Source organism: Anopheles funestus, chromosome 3RL (genome assembly GCF_943734845.2).
Source record: "Anopheles funestus chromosome 3RL, idAnoFuneDA-416_04, whole genome shotgun sequence".
NCBI classification, from domain to species: Eukaryota; Metazoa; Arthropoda; class Insecta; order Diptera; family Culicidae; genus Anopheles; species Anopheles funestus.
In genome coordinates, this window is record NC_064599.1 from 16,433,066 (window position 1) to 16,456,032 (window position 22,967).

Consider the following 22,967-nt stretch of genomic DNA (forward strand, 5'->3'; position numbering starts at 1 on the left):
AGCTCATGATAGCAATTGACGTTCTTTCGGGTTTTCGGGTTCTTTGGTTTCATTAGGCGTATATTGTGGTGCTATTTTTGGCAAGCATGAGATGTAGAAAAATATCTTACCGATCGAAAGCTTGCTTGGGTGTTAATGATGGCGTGGGAGAAGATTTATCCATTTTTGTTTTTTGTATTAAAAAAGGATTTTTAAGGAAAAGGGTTTAAACTTAAGAAATTTAGCGTCGATTAAAAGAAAAAGAGTTCAGCACAACATAAATTATACATAAATGCTTAAAATTCGATAACAATAATGTTCGTAAAACGATACTAAAAAAAGCATAAGAAAAGTATACAAAATTGCCATCAATTGTTTCATCTAGTGGAAAACTAAATACAAAACAAAACGGCACAATATTTGAAAATAAATGCATTGAATTTATTCTAGCTATTTCAGGTATTAATGTATCCAATTCTGAACTAAATGGTTAGGAAGTGTTTTAAGGAGTAGCAGGTGCACCAGCCGGAACCGGCAGGCCATACTCGTTGAAAGGAGTCTGCTGTTGGACGCCGAAATTTTCCGGTGTAGCAGGAGCGGGACTGGCCGATCGTCCTTGCTGTGCCGCATCGTCCTGTCCACCGGGAGCAGCACGTGCTATCTCAACGTTTGTTGGCGCACCTTCGAAGGCAGAACCTCCCGCTCCAACGAGTCGAATGCCTTCCTGTGATCCAAATGCCGTCACGAAGGCTCTTTGTATCGTGGCAGGTGTTCCTGAAGGAGTTGGATTAGCAGTGCGAGCATCGATCACTCCTGGCAGTGAAGCTGCTGGGGTTGAAGCCAGTGCTGGGTTGAGTGCTGGAGCTACACCGACGGCTGGCAGTGGAGCAAGACGCGTTGAAAGGACGGATGGAGAGAAGACAGGAGCAGGAACTGCAGCAGCAGTGCGGACAACTGGTGCAACGGCAGCAACCGCGGGAGCTGCATAGGTAAGAGGAGTTTCCACTGCATAAGGACGAACCGTTTTCAGCACTGGTCCAGCAACAAGCTGTGGAGGTGCGGCATAAACCGTTGGGACAGATTTTACGACGGGAGCAAGTAGAGGAGAGGTTGCTGCATATGCTAGGGAAGAAGCCACCGGAACGAAGGAAGGTGCATAGCTACGTCCAACTAGCTGACTGTATGCTGTTCTGAGAACACCCTGAGAAGGAACGGTGTAGGTGGCTGCTACTGGAATTGCTAGTGGTGCGGCTAGGTAAGGTCCTGCCGCTAGTCCTGCCTCCGTTATGTTGGACAACGAAAAAGTCACTGCCAGCAGGAAAAACTTCAAAAAGTCAGAAAGAAAAGGGAACGAATTAGAGTAAGTACTTTCTCTTTTTAGCAGCAAATGTTTACCGAACGAAGCAACGATGTTACTGCCATGATGTTTGGAGGTATTAGATGAAGACGTACGCCACACAACTGATGCATTTTCAGGTGACAAGGTGTGACTTTTATAATCGTAACCACCGATCACTCCCTACCCAAAAAACAGACGATCATGCAGAAATTGGTTCGTCTTCTTTTGATTATGTGTCGAAAAAAGGTGGACATCAAATGGAAAAGCGGCCAACGTAACGTAGAGGGCGATAGGATTATTCACAATGCATGGTGCAACGCTGCGTTTGTGTCAGCTAATACAGTAACGCAACGCATTAAAGCTGCAAATTTGAATTTAAATTGTTTCATTTGTGTCGTTCCAGAGGAGCAACCGAAACGAGTAAAGCTAAGAAAAAAATATACTTTCGGCTCACCTTTTGTTACGAACGGTGACATGAATTATGCAGAACACTTCTTCTGTGAGTGCGTTTGGATGTGGTTTGAAAGAGAGAGAGAGAAAAAAAACCATAGCACCGCATTAAAACCAATCAAACCCCTGGTGAGAAAACAAAAAACACTTTTCCACTTCCTTCGTTTTTGTTGGTTTTTTTGCGGTTTCAGTTCAACGGTGATTTTCATCATACGCCAAAAGGGCTCACCTTATGTGGTATTATATTCACAAAGCTTTTCTTTCCCCCCTTTCAACGCCAAACCATTCTTGCAGTAACAAAATCCAATCCGGGTGAAGGTTTTTTTTGTGTTGTGAAAAATTAATTTTCTTGTTCGAAAACTTTTCCACTGCAAGCCTTGCCTTTTCCCAATACAAACTTTTTCTAAGGCTTCCACGGATGAGGTGAATGGAAAGCTCGTTCTACTTGGAAAGAAAAACGACAAAAAACACCGAATACAGGTTCGAAAAACAAAAGGTATACATGACTGTCTGGATAAGTGTTGTGAGCAAGAAGCAATATTCATATTTCTTGCATGGCTTCAGTGAGTGTTTTTTTATTTATTAACCAAAAAACTCAATCTCGTAGCTGAACTAATCGCACATGATTACGGGTGAACCGGTACGAATCCCTAACCGGAAACACCGGTGAGATTGGTTGTTGGTTATTTACAGTTTCGGGTAGTGATGGGATGTGCGCTGGTGAATATTTCAGCAGATTCCTACTTCACCTGTTCGTTCGAGCGAATCCAATCATATCGTAACAAAAATGCGATAGTACAATAACCAAATATTTCAACTAATAATTTAATCTTCTTTATCAGTGCTTCGCATGATTGTCGAACAATCAATCGAAAGCGCTGGGCTAAATTATTATTTCAATAAATTATATTAAGCAAATAGTTATAAAAACTGTAATTAAGTTTAAAACAAGTAGACATTCTTCAACAGACACCCTTATGTTCTTGAAGATTAGATCATCAACCGAGTCACGCATATCAAAGACTTGGGAATCTGGTTGGATAAAGATCTCTCTTTTAATCTCCAAACTGATTGAAAGACTCTTGGCTTGATCAAACGTATTGAGTACATAAACGTACTCGTGACTTCTCGGACCCTATTTTCTTGAAGGCTTGAAGGCTCACTGATCAGATCGATGCTGGAATATTATTCTGTAATCTGGTCACCTCTAGCGAAAATTCATATTGAACGTATTGAACGGGTGCGGTGATCATTCACCAGGTTTGCAGCACGCAAATAATTTGGTGGGCTTTTCTCCCCTCCACCCTTCCTCTCTCTACCGGGAGGACTTTCGGATGAGTCCAGATCAGTGCGGTTGGGTCCATATGAGTCCGATCTACTCGAGTTGACTTCTCCAAATGCGTTGTGCGAACCAAAATTGGATTCACATAAAAAAAAATCATTCCTTAAAGTGGTCTGAAAATTTACACAGCAAAACCAAACGTAAATGAAATTAAAAAAAAAAAAACATAAACATCTTAAATAGTATTGTAAACATACGCATGGACGAAACACACTTGACGCACATTTCCTACCTTCCAAAAACATCGAACCATCTCACCTTTCGAACACTCATCGTTGATGTTTCGGTTGTCTCCCTTAATTACTTTCACACATGTAACCGACGCGATCTTTATTAGTGGCGTCACCAACGTCACACAGCCATGTGTAGCGTTCTTGTGGACACTATTAAAAGATTTTCCCTTTTCATAGGTAAACGTGTGAGTGTGTGTGTGAATAGGATAAAGCTAAATATAGTCCACAACCTATAAGCAATAAGACAAAGTAACACTACTAACACCACCCAAAAGCCTTCATCATGAAATTAGCCTATTTATAGGCGAACGATAAACAGCACATATCGCTTCGTTCGCAAATGTTTGCCGTGCGGAAAAGCTTGCGTGCGGTGGAAACTTCGCTGCGGATGGACAGATTGTTTGAATAGAGGTAGGCTTAATTAAAAAATACGCATTTCTCAGCTATTTTACCGGAGTTTAATTACTTTCACAGCCGGCAGCTATTCTTATAAACACTTCTAAACATTTCATTCTACACTAAATATGTATATCTTTTAATTCAATCAGTTCCAATAAGCGCTACCAAATTATCAACTCTCTGACAATCAAAAACGGGAAGGGAGAGATTTTCCACCAACTACAGCATATCGATCTCAAAAGTCGATATCACACTATTTTAGCAGCGACATAATGAGGAAACTTTTGCTAAGCGTTTTGACGCCATTCGATGCCGTCATTACTAGTGCGTTGGTGAAACTGATGGGGAAAAATAGTTTTATCATCGCTTCATCTTTCCCTTCACGCTTTGCTTTGCATCGATTATGAGTGTTTGTGTTTGTATGATAAAATGTGTTATGCTCTCTTATTTTTGTACTTGAGTTTATGAATATATTTTGTGATATTTTTAAAACAAGATTATTTTGCTGCTTTATTTTAAACTATTCAAACCTCAAAGTAGTATTTGAAAGTTGTTTGAAGTTTTTTTCGATTAATAACACCACCTAGAACATCATGTCTGTCCTATTTGGTTGGTAGATTCGTTTGAAGTACCTGAAGTCCTTTATAAAAAGCTTCTTCTCCTTATCGTTTAATGTGCGATTGTTTCCATCCTATCGAACAAAACCTTTCAGCAATATCCTTCCTCCTGCTGTACTTTCCAGCTCTATTTGCTCCCATTCCCAGTGAAGATGAACTTTCCGTTGCTAACCTAAACCATTCGCTTCATTTGTGTGCCTCCTCAGAAGCATCGCTTCAGTGTACAGGAAAAGCTCATATAAAGTTCAAAGGTGAACTGTGCGAGTGTGCAAGCGTAAACGCACAAACCGACGCTCTTAGTCCTGGTCCTGGAAGTGCATCGAAGAAAACCGAAGAACTGAGGCGGATGCCATCCTTCCTATCCCGTTTCGACGTGTTTGTCGACGATCCACCGTTGATACCGTAGATTCCCTCGCCCCAAAAGTGTTCAATCGAACGTATGTCCACCGTAGATTACACTCTCCACAATGTGTTCGATCGAACGTGTGACCTTTTCGGTGCCTGTTTCACGTGCACTCACGCTTGGATGTGTCCATTTTCGGTGCAAAATCTGTGTCGCTAGCAAAATCTGTATGTCCTGCAATGATCCGACCGGTGGTGTGCAGGTTGCACTTAATCGAAGGCTTTAACGTCACGGGATAAGAGCAGGATGGGGCGTGTCTTTCACTGGGGACCGCAAAAACGAAACCCCCCACCGGAGTGGAGACCGTCAGCACAGCAGCGTACAGAGCCTTTTGTGCTGCTAGACTGCGATGATACTCCTGTACAGGATTCAGGATTCACGTGAGGCTAACATTAACGTAAAACCGATGGTGTGGTTCAGTGGTATTGGTGGTTGTTGGTACCGTTTGTGATAATGGCAAACTTTGTTTTGCCTCGTTTAATGGTAATTGTCGTTTACAGTAAAGGTCGAGCTTTACGGATGTAAAACGAATTTTCTAGAATAATGTTTATCTAGTTGATGGTGTAGATACACTGTTATTGTAAACTTTAATAAAACATTAATGTCCAGAATTGAATTAGGGAACCAATTTTAAAGATATTTCCTAACCTTGACAAAAAGAAATAATTTGTCCGAACTAAACACATGACAACTATTATCTTCAATATTTGAGCAAGTATTTCCTTAAACAAGTATTGTTTCAGATGTAAATATACTCATCGATGTCTTCTCGCTTATCTATTTTTGATGGCTTGGAGGTGCCTAAAAATATGCAATTGTAAAATGTTTCTTCCTTTTTGTAGCGCGTATTGCTTGTTTACATTATTCTTTTTTTTTTGCTCATTAAGAACGGCCAGGCCGTATTGAGGCTTATTTTATCACGTTGCAGGATAGTCAGTTCTTGCTACAGAGGGACGGTCCGGATGGGATTTGACACCCGGTACTGCCGTGTGGAACCGGCGCCATTTATTACATACTCCCCCAATGTCACATTATTCATCCGAATGTAAAAAAAATGTCCAAAAATACACCATGGAACGTGACCAGATAAAAAAAACGAAAAACACTTCTTCGGCAAGATACAGGCTTTCGGATGCTTTAAAAAAACAAAAGTATGGCAGCTTAGTCATCAGTAAATCATACCGTACGTGCCCTAAATATTTATAATCAGCAACACTAGCAAAAGGCGCAAAAATAATTCAACATACAAAAGCCTTCCGTGTGAGATGTTCTCATCGTTTCAATTCACTTCTGAATTAATCCTCATCACCCGCTACCTGCTCGGAACACTCTAAAAACCTCCCCTAAATGAACTAATTCACTCCCCAGTGCAACATACAGTGCACAGCATAATAACTACACCACACATTACGGAGGCTTAATTTGATTCGCATTCGTACGAGATGGCTATCCGTGTGCTTACAGTTCGTGCTAAAGCTTAATAAATAGTAGCATCACCTCTGGTCCACGATCACACCAGTGTGTCTATTCTTGTATGCCGTGTCCTAATGCAGGACGAACCACTACCCGGGACATAAACACAGATTCAGGTTATGAGGGGATTTATTTTAAAATTTATTAACAGCTGCACACGACGGCACTACGGCCATTCAAGTTGCTCTAATCGATTTCCCTCGAACACAATGGTTTGTTGTGCTAAAGCGAACGATTGCACATTCGTATCCTTTCGGGAAGCGGCTAACCAACAGCAGAAGCGTTCCCAGAATAGGTCAAATTGTTGCACATCTACTGAACTGTGCGTTTTATGTTTTTTTTTTGTTTGCTGTTGCTGTTGTGCATCCTTTACACTCGGAAGATGGGAAAAATAACAACAACCCCATTTCGTTTGATACTTCCACGCAAGCACTTGTGGGATTAAGTTTCTTGATAGTGTTGCTGCTTTATGTTTCAATGCTTCCCATCCCTCTTCGTTTTCAAGTTTCTATGTTGCATTTAGTGTTCCGATAAAAGACCTTGCCCGTGGCGGGATGAGAAACGTTGTTTATCGTCCTTCCAAGCAGGAAGTGTTCCTTGTGGTATCTGCCGCTCGATGGAGCTATTTATAGAACGGATACAAAAGAGCGAGGCTAAGCAAAACTCTTTTATGCACACGTACGAGAAAGCTTTTTTTTTGTTACAATTATAGTGTACGTGAGGAAAAATTTACATTTGTAGCTGTTTAAAGAAATATTTCCTCTGTGAAGTATCTTTTATTGCTGTGCACACCTTTGCTTTTGTCTTTTATCTTCTGCGTTAATGCTTTCCTCCTTTAGTATTTCATCTTTCTCTTGCACACATTTGCATGCGCCTTAAGGATGCATTCGTCCTTGTATGGTGCTGGGCATTTGCATCTCGTACGAACGTTTCGCCCGTTCGTGTTCGCTGCAACAGGTGACGCTGGGGTGGCGCTAGTCAACACTAGGTCATCGCTCGGGTGTCAAAAGACGCAACCTCTACCTAGCTGCGGCTATTGACCCTTTTCAGCGAGCGAGGACAACGAGGCCCTGCGCGAACACTGGCGCCAAAAACCGACCCGTGGCAATCTACCAAAACCCCACCACCCCACATGCCATGTAGATTTGCCATGGGCAAGCCTCCGCCCGGGAAAAAAGGCCCCCAACCCCACCGGGTTTGTGCAAAAGCGTCATCCTTCAATTTCTGCGTCCCTGTTAGCGATGGAACTCGTGCGCATTCCGAAACGATGCCGGCAAAACTCGTACTCGTGTTGCGGCCGTGTGCTGTGAATGTGTTCGACGACGGCGCATTCGGTACGCCGGCAGGTTGCCACCATGCGGATGCAACGTACAGCGCGCACCTACATGCCGGGCCCCGACAAAACCATTTCTGGCGCGGGACTGCACACAGGCGCACACGCAAACACCGACGACGGGCATGCTCGGGAAAGGGGAAAGAGCGAGAGAGAAAGAGAGAGAGAGAGAGCGAGAGATGCTTTGGACGATGTTAGAGGTGCTTTTTTTTGTTATGTATTTTATTCACTTCCCATCGTTTCGTATGTGGTGCGCGTTTTATTATTTCGTGTATGTTTTTTTTATGCGCCTGCGAACGATGACGCAATGGCAACACACCAGTGGGGCCGCCATTATGCTGTGGCGTACTGGTATACATGTTGAGGTTGGCTTTGAGGGAGGATGGGAGTCTTCGTCTAGTACGGAGCTATCGATGATTCCTGCTCGCCTGGTACTAGCGCGTTCCCACCATTTTCGTAAACTCACCGTTGCCAAGGTGTCGTTCGCAAATGGTGCTAGTTACAACAGTGTGCCATAACGAAGATGCGCACTGTCCGTAGCCGGTAGGGTAATACACCTCGTGGTAATAAAAAAAAAAACATAGTCAATATGTCTAGCAAACAAATTCATTCCGGATAGCGGACAAAACGGTTTAATTAAGAGGCTTATATGGAACCGATTTTTCTGTAGCTTTATTTCAGGAGAGCAAAATTATTTTAGGAAGAGAAAAGGAGAGAAGGAGATTTTTTTATCTTTAAATAAAATCTAATATCATGAATATCATGATATTTTTAAAAACAAACAAAATTATAAGAAATGTTCTAACCTCCACATTTGTATTTGAAATCTATCTTTCTGAAACTATTTTTTTAAAATAATTCACTTTACTATATTACAAAAATTAAATCTAGTACCACTAGTAATCATTGTGGTAATCAATTTTTTTTATTTTTGAAAATAAAATAAGAACATTCTCGTACGATTTGCCACACACACACACACACACCACACCATTATTGCTGGAGGCTTGATTCGAAACGTACCGCAGGAATTGACGCAATGGGTTTATCCCGGTACCATACATTACCATCTGCACCGGTAGCGAACGTTCTCGTGCAGAAATGCATCCAACGACGTCATTGTAATAACCACCTGATGATGATAGCGATACAGTACATGCAACATGCTGCTCCATGACGACAGTGCTGACCTCGAAAAAAGCGGGATATAACTTTTACCTTGCCGCGTCCGGGCACGATTTCTGTTGGATTGTAACCAATCTAATGATAACATGTGACTGAACAGATACAGCAATCGATGGGCAATTCTTGCTTTCTGCTTTCGTTCTCATTAAGCATCTCGTGGGCAGTCGAATGGAGTGTTCAATTTATGGTGCTATTTTTGGCAGTTGAATACAATTCGGAAGAAGCTTGGTACTGTTAGGAATGTAATGTACGTATATTTTTGGTGGGTAGAATATATCACTTTATTTGAAAAGGTTGCGCGGTTAGGGAAAATGCGCCTGAAGGTATGCAATATATTAATAGACAAAGCTTTCGACATTTATGGCATCTAAATTAAATTGATATTCACTCATTTGATGTAATGAATGTTTTTGTACCAAGAGTAGAGACATTGAACCATCAAGCACGAAATTGCATTATAATTTTGCATAAGAAGCAATAATTTAAATAAAAAATAATTCCTAAAAACACACATTGCATACTGTTAGGCGTTTTGATGTAAGCCATGCAATATATTATATCGTGAGGAGTAAACACACTTTATCTAAACAATTCTACCCAACACATGTATCTATCTATACGATGTAATTTATATCGAGACACCTTATCGCATGAGAGCACATTTAATCCATACGGATAGATGGTTTAATCATCAACACCGCATGATGCAACACATTATGTGATGCAATAATGTAAACCTTCTACGAACGAACCATTCTCTCAAAATAGAAACCTATCCCAACGCTCCCGACACTACCGGTATTACGCTCTAAACTTGCAAGCTTATGGGTCAGTTTGTGATTTTAATCGTTTCAAACCATCGTAAAACCACAAACCACTGTCCTTTAATCCGGGTGCGGTGCTAGGTGTTGATGAGTAGTTCTAACGTTATCTAAACTGGCTACAACCATATAGCTTGGGTGTGACATAATATCCGGCACCAACCGGAGAACCAAACCATCATCGGTTTATCAATTTTCCATCAGTCGATCAAACCGCACCGGCAAGCATCACAAAATGGCCACCATGGTTAGGAACTCGTACAACAAAAGGCTGCCCGCATTGAAAAACAACGGTTCACCAAACTCTCTAAACGGCTTTTTTCGTTCCTTCGTGCCGCTCGTTTGACCCTTCTTCAAGAGCGCATAAAAACGTGCCCATAGCTTTGGTGTGGTGTGTTTTTTTGTTGTTGTTCCGTACAATAGACAAAACGCGCGTTTCTGATTCCACGATTTTCTTTAAAAATAGTGCCACGACTTCGACGCATTTGGAACTCGCTGGCTCTGTACGTGGTGGAATGATTTTTCACGCTGCACGTGGCACGTGACTCACGCAGCCAGCTAGACGAACGACCGCGGTAAAACCGTAGCGCGAGGCAACTCATCATACCGAAGCTTATGGTGGTTAACGTGCCGAACGGTTGGGAAAAGCGTGACGTTTCCCGTTTCCCGTGTGATTTCATTAAATGGTATGCTAAATTTGTTTGAAGTATGGAAGTGAATGCCCACGCGATCGTTTACCGGTGATTTCGCATTTGCTAGGGCAGTTGTTTGAGTTTGAGTCGGCCATTGATTGGGGCTCGCAAGATAAAGTTAATAACCGTGGGTGCAGGAAGTTAAACTTTTGGACAAAGGAAGAATCTGTTTTTAAAAACCTCAAGACGGGATATCATTTTTCAAATCTAAAGAAATATAAATAGCTCCTTTTCAAATGAACTTTTTTTTTATTTAAACCAATTAGGTTATAGGTTAAGTATAACGGCACGTTTCTGAAGTCCATACAAAAAAACACTCGAAGAAAATAAATGTATCTTTAATTAAAGCACTTAAAGCACTTCAATTAAGCACTTAAAGCAGTAATGTCAAACAAGTTTCACACAACGCCTAAAGGTATGCTACATTCATACAAGAGAGTTTAAACAAGACGTAATGATATGTTACTACACGCTTAGCAATTGTCGCGTATGCGAACGCGATTAACAATTTTTTTTTGCAAGACTCCATATAAAAAAAATTGCGAAAAGTCGCGATACGTCTATTTTCAGCGAAAAATTCGCTACTCGAAGCGTGACTTGACGCCATGACCATTTTCTGTAATGGCGGCCAGAATAGCCGTTTATTTTTTAATGTACGGAAGTGATTTATATGATTGTTGTGAATGTAAGCACTATTTTTAAAACAGAAAAAAAGCTGTTAATTCGAAAAAAAATCACATTTTCCAAAAAGAAAAATTCTATAAATTTGAAAATCTCTTAAGGCTGCAGCCTTAGCTTTTTTTTTGTTAGCTTTATTGCCTTAGCTTTTTTAATGCAAATTTTTTGAAATAAGTTTCTTTTCACTCAAGTAATGCTTTAAATAAAAAAAGAATTAAAAATAAAAAAAATCTATAAATTTGATAATCTCCTATGGCTATAGCCTTAGCTTTTTTAGGGAAACTTAGCAAAATTTATAAATTGTTGTTTTTTAATTCGAATTTGTTGAAATAAGTTTCTTTTCACTCAAATAATGCTTTAAATTAAAAAATGAATAAAGAATAATATAAAAATGAAAAAAATCTATAAATTTGAAAATTTTCTAAGGCTATAGCCCTAGCTTTTTTTGAGAAGTCTAAAGTGAGGTTTTTTTTAATTCTTATAATAGGTAACAACCGTGGCACTAAGATCCAATATTTTTGGTCTGCGCTCGATTACGAACACTGCTGCATGAGAATAAGATCGTAAAGCGACCGTAGCGCCTGATAAGCAAATAATTAAACAGGTCAAAGCACAGTATGAAACCTAAAAGGCCTTTTAATTGAATACACCAACATCGGCCATTCGTCAAAATATTTTTATCACTTTTTCAAAAAGTTCAAACGATTATACGATCAGCCATCTTTGAAGAAGCTCTACCTTTCTGTCTTATAAATCTTTCTTCTCTCGACCCGAAAAAGTGTCGCCCACGAATGAACAAATGTTGACCCACTAACCTGCGAACTGCACCGGGAAAGCAGGACCCAGTGTCTATTTGTGGATTGGTATATTTGCCGACACCGATGCAAGTAAACACTAATCTACCCACTGACAGTCAAGGATAACAACATCCGCACTGCCCACCAGTTTATCTGTCTGTTTCTGTGGTCCGTTTGCCAGGATTGTTCTCAAGGTAATGCCGTTTTACTGATGCCCGGCATGCTCTAATAACGACAGCATTGACCTAACCTGCGATATCGCCAGGCGATAAACAATGTCAAGCGTCTCGACCGGTAACAAGAACAGATTGGCCTTTGGGACCAAAGCATGTGTTCGCGACACTGTTTGATTTAATAAATTACACCCATAAACACCCATAAACACCACGCCAAAAAATGTTGCTTGCGAAGTTTTTCTCCCTTTTGATTTCATCGCATTCAGCTGACCACACGGTGGAAATTTTCGCTGGCAAATTGAGCCGACCTTCTGTAAATTTCTTACGCAACACCACACCTGACCGGTTGATGAGCAGCATGGCCGTGAAGTCCGTTACCAATCAGGCAAACAAATGAGCGTGCAATCTGTCCAACGAAACAGCGCCAAGCCGACCCATGGCACATACATACTACACACACACATCCAATGCCAACCGTGACTGTGGTGCTGGGCGAGTATTTCCGGAAATGACGCGTATTTTTCTTCGTGCCACAGCATCCAGCATCCAGGAGCAAAGGAATGGTCCACTAGCACGTGACCTTCGACCTCTTGCGGTGAGCCACGGAAATGAGCATAATGAAGCGAAGATGGTCTTGTGGCACTTATCGTGCCTGAGCAGCATCTACCAGCGGTGCACGATGCACAATGGTGGCCGATGTCAGGCACCGGGCTGCAAGACAACCAAATACCGGCAAGTGCGTTCGTGTTGTGCCATTGCATGCCATCCCCACGTCCAACGTGCCCTTGATCTAATTCGTTCGTTGAATGTGACCTTCGCATCAGAGTTGATTGTGGATTCACGACCCTTTCACTATCACTGTGGATTGTACCAATGCCCATTTAGGTAATGAGCATTTGATGCAGTTGCTATTAGGCAAAATTACACAGAAATAGCACCTCAAATACAGTAAATGTTGGTGGAACAGAGAATAGAAGGAAGCATACTACTGCTCCAAATAATTTTATGTTAAATTTTGAAACCCATCTTAAGATTTTTCCGTTGTTTTTTAATTTATATTTCAAAATTTTTGACTATGCCTGAACCTATGCAAATATTGTTTTTAGATCGCTTTTAATGCTGTTATTAACGTTAGAATATCGATTTAGCTTCGTTAATCGTTCAGTCATAATGTTTCTGTCAATAGATGTGAAGAAAAGTGCATTAAAAAAATATTTAATAAAAATTATTACTATTAAAGCGGACCGAAGGTATATGTGATAAACGGCGACGGTTCTACACGACAGGACTGGGTATCTAATCTCATCCGGACCGTGGTAAAATACGTCTAGTAATCGTAATCGGTCGTTAAGCATAGAGGAAAGAAAATTATTAATTTAATAATTATTTAATTTTTACATACAAAGTTATGCGTAAGAACTTAGTGCAACAATGTTTACAACATAACTTCCAAACTTGTTTTACTAAATTTCTTTCCATTTGACTACTATTTTTGCTCACATCCTTAAAACAAAACCCCAAAAAAAACAATTTTCCCGGAAATTCCACCCACCCGTCAACAGCTCATTTGCAGGTATCATCATACCAACAATGCACAACATCTTTCTACGAAACCATCGTATGCGGCCGGAATACGCTTTCGTAGCGTTAATTCCGAGAAGTGTTAATTCGCTATACCAAGCACAAAAATACGTCCACGATGTTTACCCGAAGGAGTGTTTTCTTAAGATCTTATTCAATAAAATATTCAAACCTTATCCTTAGCACAGCGGTGTAATTATGCTGCGTAATGGAAGCTAATTAAAAGTGTGCTGAGCGTGGTGCTGATTTATTATACAGCACAAAGCCCCACGTGGCCGTAAGAACGGATTTAGCAGGCGCTAACCCTTAATGTTCGCCCAAAAACCAAACGGAGGAAATGAATATGAAGGTTTTTTGTTTTGTTTTGCTAACCTAATTTTTTGGGTGCAGCAGTTGATGAAGGTAAATCGGTACCAGAGTGACCAGAATTTATGTGTCCCACCCGTCCTTGAGAATGTAGGTTAGGTCTTGCCGAATACGCTTCGAATCTTGCTCAAGGATAAACTATGCATACAAACCAATACACGCAGACACACACACACACGAGTTAAATCCTTGAGAGTTTTTGAGAGATATATGACGGTCGGCCTAGAACGACAAAGACGTGCAAAAGTTCCAGATTTCGGATTAGACCTTCATCCTCGGTCCGCTTGGTGTACGTGCAGCGGGAAACGTTGTGCCAGCGAAGGAACAATAAACACGCGAAGCAGAACAATGTGACCGGAAGCGTGTCGGTAGTGAAGCCAACAAACAAACAATCAGTCATCGAGGGGTTGACAATCTGGCCACCGAAAACCATCTGGAAACGATGTATGTAATGAGCGTAAACCACTCAAACTGGATCCAGGGTTTTGTACCTAATACAAACTATCGTCAAAACCCGTTTGTAAAAGATAGATGACCCTTCCATTGGAGAGGATTGGTTCGCCAACGAGCGAAAGCGAAAGGAGTTGGGCGAGGAACAAAAGGCACTTTGATGCAGTCAACGATTGACCTAGATTTTTGTCCCGGTTCCGGTGTATCACCCGCCGTTCCTCCCTTGCATCCAGCTTTTCCAACGCTACACCGAGCCTACGGCTCCTGGGTAAGCATCGTGGGAAAGTTCCGGGTTTTTATCGTTATCCAGAACGTCGACCGAGACGAGCCACACCCAACGAGTGCGGGATTCCCGAATGCAACCACTGGAGGCTTGCTGCTCCAGAAACGTAGTCCTGCGAAACGTTTCGTCTACGTCAGCACTATGACGTCATTCGGTCGACCTACTTTCGCTCGAGTGCCCTTGAACGACCGAATACCGCGCCAGACTACCTTGTGGATGGGAATTTGGGGGACGTGCTTTTACTGCAGAATCAACCGTAACAACAGCTTCCGTATTGCGGTTTTCTATTATTTTTTATTCGATTTTAGAAAGCCCCTCGAATGGAGACGCCTGGTTGTTTTTGTTTTGGTGAACGTGACCGAAAAAAAAGCTACCCAATTTGCGGACCTGCCTTTTCATTCTTATCTAACAGCTAATTTTAACGCACGTTTTTAAGGATTCGTTATTGACGGATAGGAGACGTTTTAGTGCGATGTAAAACACCCCCGAACGACACATTCGCATCCGGTTCAAAGCTCGTGCTACTGTGTGTCGCGGGTCTTCCATCCGATGTAAGGTTCAATGTAAATTCCGATGAATTGAATCCACGTGTACGTGTGCAGTATGCGATGAGGTCGAACGTTATGATTGGATGGCCTTGTACGCTACCATCATGGCCGGGGGATACATCATATTTATCGCAAAGAAGCTGCCTTCCTGCCAGCGTAAGCTTGCACTGCAATTGTAGACCATCAATTAGGAAAACACGTTATTGCAAGTTGACGACGTCGTGCACGTTTTGCCGCAACATAAGTCATACCGTCCTTGAGATTTGTTTTGCGCAAAAGTTCAAACGGATGACCTTTTGCATCATGGATGAGAAAGGCTAATTGTTGGAACGATTGTTTTGTTATGGCAAGGGCAAGATAAAACTGTGTTTATTTTTATTTCTTTCAAACAAAGTGACATTCTTCTGGGTAAAAAAACCTGTGAGCAAAGACACAAGAAACAATTAAAACATGCTCAGTTGTATGGTGTTTTTTGTGAAAAATTCTCCTAAACGCACGCAATAAGAAATGCTTCTTTAAGATTAAGTTTGGTAAGCAAAGTTGGTGGTTTCTTTTTTTTTTGGTTTAGAGCTCAAGCCGGCCATTTTTTGGCTTACTAGACTTATTTTTACCACGTGCCCGGATAGTCAGTCCTTCAGTCAGTCTAGTCCCGGGGAGACGGTCCGGATGGGATTTGATCCCCGGTCCTGTCGTCTGGAATAAGCGCTGTTTATCACATACAACACCGGGCCTCTCGGTGGGGACGGGGAACTCAAATTGGGATTAGACCAAATTATTTATAACGTATTTTGGATAGCACACATTTAATAAAGCTTGATTAAAATGTTAACCTCCATTCGTCATTCTATCACTGTATCAGAGCGAAATTTATGTTGATCACGTCCGCATAAGAGAGTCACAAAGAAGAAGACTGAATGTTTCTTCGAACCAATGCGCTTGATCGTACACTCTTTCGGGTATAGGCCCATTCAAGAATCTCTTCCTTATAAAGATCGTTTGTTTATGGGACATTGACTAAACTACAATTATTACGCATCGCTCTGATACATTTCGTTTTGCATGCATACAGCTATAGATCACCAAGTTCCGATGCATGATAGAAACTACTTCACATAATGATCGAATCATGTGTAATTAATTGCTATTCATAGATGCTTGTTAAGAGATTATCGCATTCCTCAGACATTTACAGAAAAGATTAAAAATAAGATAGGCTATGTAATGATCAAGCTACGTAACGATCGCACTTTAGTGACAGTTATGATAAATCTTCATCTAAGGACAATATCAATATAGTTTACATATAATCTGCCATCTGCTGGGAAAATAATCGTGGCAAGTATCTCATTTTGAGACAGTTTCACGGTAAACGGCGAAACCGTTCGAAATGTTCACAATATTCACAAGCCAACATTTCCAAAAAGCAAACAAACCATATTGGTCGCTTTCACAGCATATGTGAAGAAAATGCAAATCTTCTACCAAACCCATTTGGTTGCTGCTCCTTCAACGGACATGGACGAAAACTGCAAAACACGGCGTCGTAAAATAAACGATCACCTAGAGAGTTAGGATTTTAATTATGTATACACATTGACAGTTCGTGCCCTCGTTCGTTTTTAGTACAATGTTCCACTCAAAAAGGGAAAACTGTTCCTTGTTTGCTTGGGGACACTCTGCCACGCAAAGAAACAGCAGAACCAGCGAGAAATGTACACAATTTTACGACCAACTATCACACGTCTCGACCATCAAAGAAACGTTTGCGGGTCTTTGTCGTTTTTTCAAAATCTTGTGCGGATGTGGATGTTCTAAAGTTTTGTGCTTCACACCGCACACAAAGCCTTGCCAAGGTGTTGCGAAATCGCTGACGAACCTTGATGGACGTAACCAAGATCTTGACGTCACCACCATCGTCAACTGTTTCCCTTTGAGCATATTCCCTTTTGGGAGGGAAACAATTTTACACAACCCTTGCACGGGTGATGGCACTTGGAGTTTGGAAGAATTTAACTGCTGGCTGTTTATTGTCACGTCCAATCGTCGCATCGGCTAGATATAGTTTATCTTTGTGAAGTTTGTTCACCATTCGAACACTTCGTGGAAGTTTGCTCGTGCATAAAATGAAAGCTAAACAGAAAAGGAAAAAACAAAATACAAGCTCCCTTTTTCCACGAACGGAATGGCGATGAAAGCGAACATGATCTTAATCAAGCAGCGACACGTCGACAATGAGATACAATCTTCTCAGTTTTTAGCTGTCATTTCTGTGTTTTTTGTACTGCAAAATAAGGAAGGATGGTAAAAGATTGCACTTCACAGAATTGTTTGGATGCTGGGGCTCGTGTATCATCCCGAGCTGGAGGTAAGTCCGAATCCGACATGCTAGCAACAGTACTTTCCCGAACTAATCCTCCCCCTTCCTTAGGGAGAGACTTCCGACAACTCATCGATAGACGCTTTATTTCTCCGTAGTTCGTTAAGCGTTTCTTCCACTGAAAAGGAACCCATTAACATCGCACCAAACACGCGGTGTCATCTTTGTTTTTCTTTCTTTCGTTTTTTTTGTGTGTGTTACACGGATTAAAGTGATAACCCAAACCCACCCTCTGGAAAGGGGGGGGGGGGGGGGTTAATTGCGATGTCTTGGCGTACGTGGCGACTCGGTCGGCAAACAATTCTCAGCAAAACCCGGGAATCTTTTATTCCGACACAAATGAAGAACGAGCCAACACCGGGTTATACTACTTAAACAAAGTACAACGTGGCACTGTTGCTCGGAAAGCCATAATGGTGACCTTTTTCGCAAAACTCATCTGCTGAGTGAAGCGAATCCGAATCCGTCCAATCAGTGATAAAGTATCGTGGAACGGTGAGCTAATTTATTGACACCCTGATTAGGGCAATGCGTTTCGGTGAAGTTGTGCAAAAGATTTACTACCTTAGACAATGCACGATTCTTTAACGGTGGACAATGAAGTCGAATACACGCCAGCGAATTATGGTCGAATTGCTGGAAATGTGTTGATAAGTATGAATTTCAACACTCGCTCATCTTAGGGAGTCTGTTTGGAACAGGCACAAGAATTTTAACGATCTGGGTTTGTGGAGTTTCCTAAAACACTAAGGCGAAACCTTGAAAGTCAAGATGTTCAAACTAAAAATTGAAAAGCGAACAATAAATTCTGGAGCAAAGTTTAAAGCATCATTTGAAATTTAATACCTTCTTTTAAAATCTACAGATTTGTTGTGACGCGAGCTTTGGCTGACGTTGTTTGTCTATTATACACTCAAATGTAAACTAAGTATTATTTTCCCTCGTTAGTGCGACATCATTGCCGTGCTAGTGGCTCGAATATCAACGGTCCTGTTACATTTTTTTCCACGAAGATGGAGTCGTTTGTTGGAAAATGTTCAACTTGTGCGTGTCTGCATGTTCTGGAGCTAGCCGGAACATATCAAGAATGTCGGCTTTTAACGATTGCTGTTGCCAGCTAAGAACTGCTGCTGGGTTTTTTGATTAATGATAATATCGTACTTCCTTAGTGTGCCATTAGTATTGTTTCCCGCTGTGGTAATGCTTGTAGAATTATATTCATAGAAAAGATAAACTTGAACTTTTTCCAGGAATGTATTTCATAGATTGTAAAGGAACATGGTCATCATTGCGATACAAAAAACGAAGGAAGGAAAGAAACAATTTTCCATTTGAGCAGGAATATTTAGTGTAACTTCATTGCAACAACATCACATCCACAAACACCAGCTTTGGTCTATAGCTTATTGTTTGATTTGTTTACTTTCGCAACAGAATCGAAGCACCTACGGGAAGGGCAGACACGTACGGATCGTAGGTAGAGTAGGCAACATATGAGGCAGGTGCCAGATTACCGTGGAACGTTTGCTCGTAGAATGTCGCATAACTAGCGACGGCTGGAGCGGCGGCCACGACCGGTACACCGGCCACATTGTACGCCAGAATGTCCGGTTTCGGCTGAGGTTTAGCACTAGCAAAAGCTACGATAGCAACCACAACAAACAGGGTGATCTAAAATTTAAAGAGCGAGTAAAACAATTTGAATTGCATTTTCGTACTAAAATTACTACCAAAATACTTACAATCTTATTCATGATGAAATAATTTAAATGTTTGCTTTCTGCTTTGTTAGAACTGTCTCGAATGTTTGCTAGGCTGAGGAGTAGCACCGACTGATATCTATTGCTTGCAGTCGTTAATTATTTATAGCATCTTAAAACAAGCGTTCCCTTCGATCGATTGATCCCATGTTAATAATTGAATGTGCCGCCCATTGCCCCTCCTCGGTGACAAGCGCCGCTGCCACCTAAGCGGATTTGATTTCGATTAACCAAACTCAATGATTTGTATGCCGCTCACGTATCCAACGCGATGGCCTAAACCGACCCGCCCAAAAACTACAACACCGGGAAGCAAAGTCGATAATAATTGCCCCGATTATTCGCTTAACATTCGAACGGGGTTGCCCTGCACAATTCGTTTTCGTTTCGCTTTCGACCTTAGCTGTCCACAAAGTTAGATCGTCAAGGGTAGTGTTTTTGAAGGTGATTGATACGGTGCGTTTTGGACACCACGACCATGAAAATGTGCACATTCAATGGGTCAATCCACACACCATCATCATCATCATCATCATCATCGGTTGTTTCGGTTAGCAAAAGATTGTCCAACTTAACCACATCCACCTACGGAAGTTCGAAATTGTAGGCAACTCCAGGCAACTGAAAAGATGAGTTTATCACCTACACAATTTCTTCCGATTTGTCGTAGGACGTGCTGTATACAAACTCCAGGTATGGAAGGCGAGGTTAATAACACGATACGAATGATGGTCAGCGATATAAGTGATATGGTGTTGTGTAAGGACAGTTATGTGATCTATGACTCTGTATGAGCTCTTACAACATTACGGGGCATACAAGAACGTATCTTTACGAATATGATTTTATAACTGACACAAATTGATTGCATTATCATAAACTATAGTTTGCCAGTTACATGTTAGTTTATCACTATGAAGAGATCAGTCAACGACACTCGAAATAATCGTGTATATGTGCCTATTCAATGTGATCCATCTACATTTGTAAGTTACGTTAAAGATTGGGGACAAATCTGCTTGAAACCGTAATGGGATAATGATTTTGATGCCAAGTAACAGAACGTTGTTCTATTTCAGCCCGAATGACCTTTACAAATTGCCCCTAAATTATACCCCTTCTAAGTTAACATCATCAAGATGATGAGTTTTTAGAAAAAAGTTGAAAGCCTTTTTTGTAAGCTTTTTAATTTTTTTTTCGATATTTAAATTTTGTTTAGCGTCATAGAACAACTTCATTCTGTGCGAATTTAACATAAAACGCCTGAATTTTTGCATTATCATTTAATAGTCGATCATTTGATGATCACACGATTCCACACTGTTAAGCTACAAGTGTCTACTTAAAAAAATAAATAGCGTACATTTAAATGTTAATTGCATACTTTTAGGCGCCTCGAAAAGGTAACACTAACCGTTTGCAATAGTTTCGCGTAGTGTAACGCTCTTAAGGTAAACAAATTTCGCGAGTAATTTAACAAAATAACGCTTGTTCGGTGAAGAGTATAATAACCCAAAATGCCCGACCTAGACCAACCTGGGAGGTAACGAATAGCAGAGATCCTTCCATCCAAATAACAACTTTATAAGCATCATTAGACACTCCACCTCCGTAAAAAAAGACACTTGAATGTAACGGAATATGGTGTTCTGCTTTTGCTTCTTACCATGGTGACCGCCAAACAGTTTCCGATTACAACCCTCAATTTTCCGAAAAAGAAAACTCACTCGAAAATAGGCGCGTCACCACGCTACGGTGTAGGTACCATCATCATCACCTGCAGTCATCGACCCTGACGGGCGCAGCGTGAAATTATCCACCCGGCACGGTATCTATTGATGACTTTTTGGTACGCGTTGCTGTGTGGAATTTAGTTTTTTTTTTCTTTTTTGCCAACGTATTTTGAGGATTTTTTTCACACAGTTGCACTTAAATGCTGGAATAGGGTGTAGGGAGTATCACTAAAGAAGGAATGGTAACTATTAGTTGCTTAGTGGTGAAAGTGGTAATTTGAATTGTAATTGTAATAAATATGTGAGATGATCATCAAAAAGAATATATTTATAACCAGACATTCCCGGAATTGTATTACGAGAATGAAGTACTTCAAACAAAGAGATTTTGTTTTAAACACAAAATAGCGTATAACGACATTTAAACTTTTGGTACAGTACGGGATCATTATTTTCCAAAACAAATGTATCCCAACGCAACACACATCTTCGTAATGTGGATGGTCACGTTGTTTAGACGGAAAATGTCTAACTCCACAACCATCATTACCTGCAGCATCAGCGTGGAATGGCTGGGTTGGCAAAGAAATGCCGCTAACCCAACGATTCCCGGTTTACGTTTGTGTTTCCTCACGAGAAAAGGGGGAAGATGCTTAAGGAAACGTTTTGAAGGGAAACCGCATGAAGGGACATTGTAGAGAGCGTGATGATCACGATGCTTAATATTAGCTCTGTCTTTCCGCTCAAGACGTTCCCGGTAACAGCCCATTCCCCGGGTCTCACCCCATTGTATTGCTTTTTCTTTTCAATTTTCCAATCACAACAGTAGTGTGTTGCCAGCTAGTATTTTACTCTCTCTGTCTCTCCAGTTTTTTTCCCCCACTGCTCAATGCCCATGTTGTCCCGTCACATGTTTTCGCAGATGCTTAACGACGGCACTGCACATAGGCTTTTGCACAACGGCCGCCGTTACCGATGGTAACAGTGTCTAACAGTGTGGCAGGCGTAACCGCACCAGCAAATGCACGTTGAGGAAGTCTTGAAACTTCGGTTTCGGTGCTGTCCTGAAGAATACATGTCCGGTGCACGGGTTTTTAGCACAGTGAACCGATTGTGCAACGTGTTATGTGTATGTGCATGAACCAAACCATGGATATCTTCAATACTGAGCTTTCTTGCGTTCGCTGAGCGCGATCGAACGTAAAGTGATCACGCAACTTACTGGGTTGTAATTGATGGTCCTAATAATAACCGTCTGAGGGATACATTCATTGTCTATAGTTAACCGCAACTAAATTCAATTTCAAACCCTTATTTTACCATCGTATTCCAACCGAAACATAAATACAGACATTCGGAAGACGTATCCGGTAATCGCAATTAAAAGATTCGCCCATCCGCGACGTCCTCGCTCTCTGTCTCGAAGCTTGTCAATGGAATAGTATTATCAATAGGGATCTTCGCTATCTTCCAGGCACGAGGCACCCGCAAAAACCGCGTGTTGTGCCACGAACTGTATAACATCGACTAAAACGTGGTCAATGGAAAATCGTGCCCCTCCACACGCTCTACTATACTGTACGGTTCACGGTCCGTACAACCGTGTGGCAAGTCGCGTGGGCGTTGTCATTGAAAAACACGGCACTGTTCCACCCGATCGGGCTATCGAACTAAGAACTGCTGGAGATGGGTTTGTTATGCGAATTTTTTATTTTTATTTTAGGTTTGCTTTTGCTTCACTAGCTGCTGGGGAGCTCTCGGTTGTCTTAAGGCGGCTAGCCTTCGATACTAATGATGAGGCGGCTCCATCATCCTTCCCGCAACGTTGTTGTTTTAAGATGTTGTTTATCCGGCGTATCTTGTGGCGCTGTTAGACGAAAACAAAAATCCACCTCCGACTCGCCGCCCCCCGAAAAAAAAAGAAAGAAAGTAAGTATACAAACATATCAGTC

General features: G+C 41.3%; 1 protein-coding gene across 1 annotated transcript; it reads right to left on the reverse strand.

Annotated features, from left to right (window-relative positions):
- Positions 1 to 368: 368 nt before the first annotated feature.
- Positions 369 to 3,383, reverse strand: LOC125772414 (nematocyst expressed protein 3-like). Its single transcript, XM_049444117.1, has 2 exons — positions 3,369 to 3,383; positions 369 to 1,498 (listed from the first exon to the last, which is right to left on the reverse strand). The coding sequence occupies exons 1-2, from the start codon at positions 3,381 to 3,383 to the stop codon at positions 482 to 484; spliced, it is 1,032 nt and encodes a 343-aa protein (XP_049300074.1). The 3' UTR covers positions 369 to 481.
- Between the last annotated feature and the right edge of the window lie 19,584 nt (positions 3,384 to 22,967).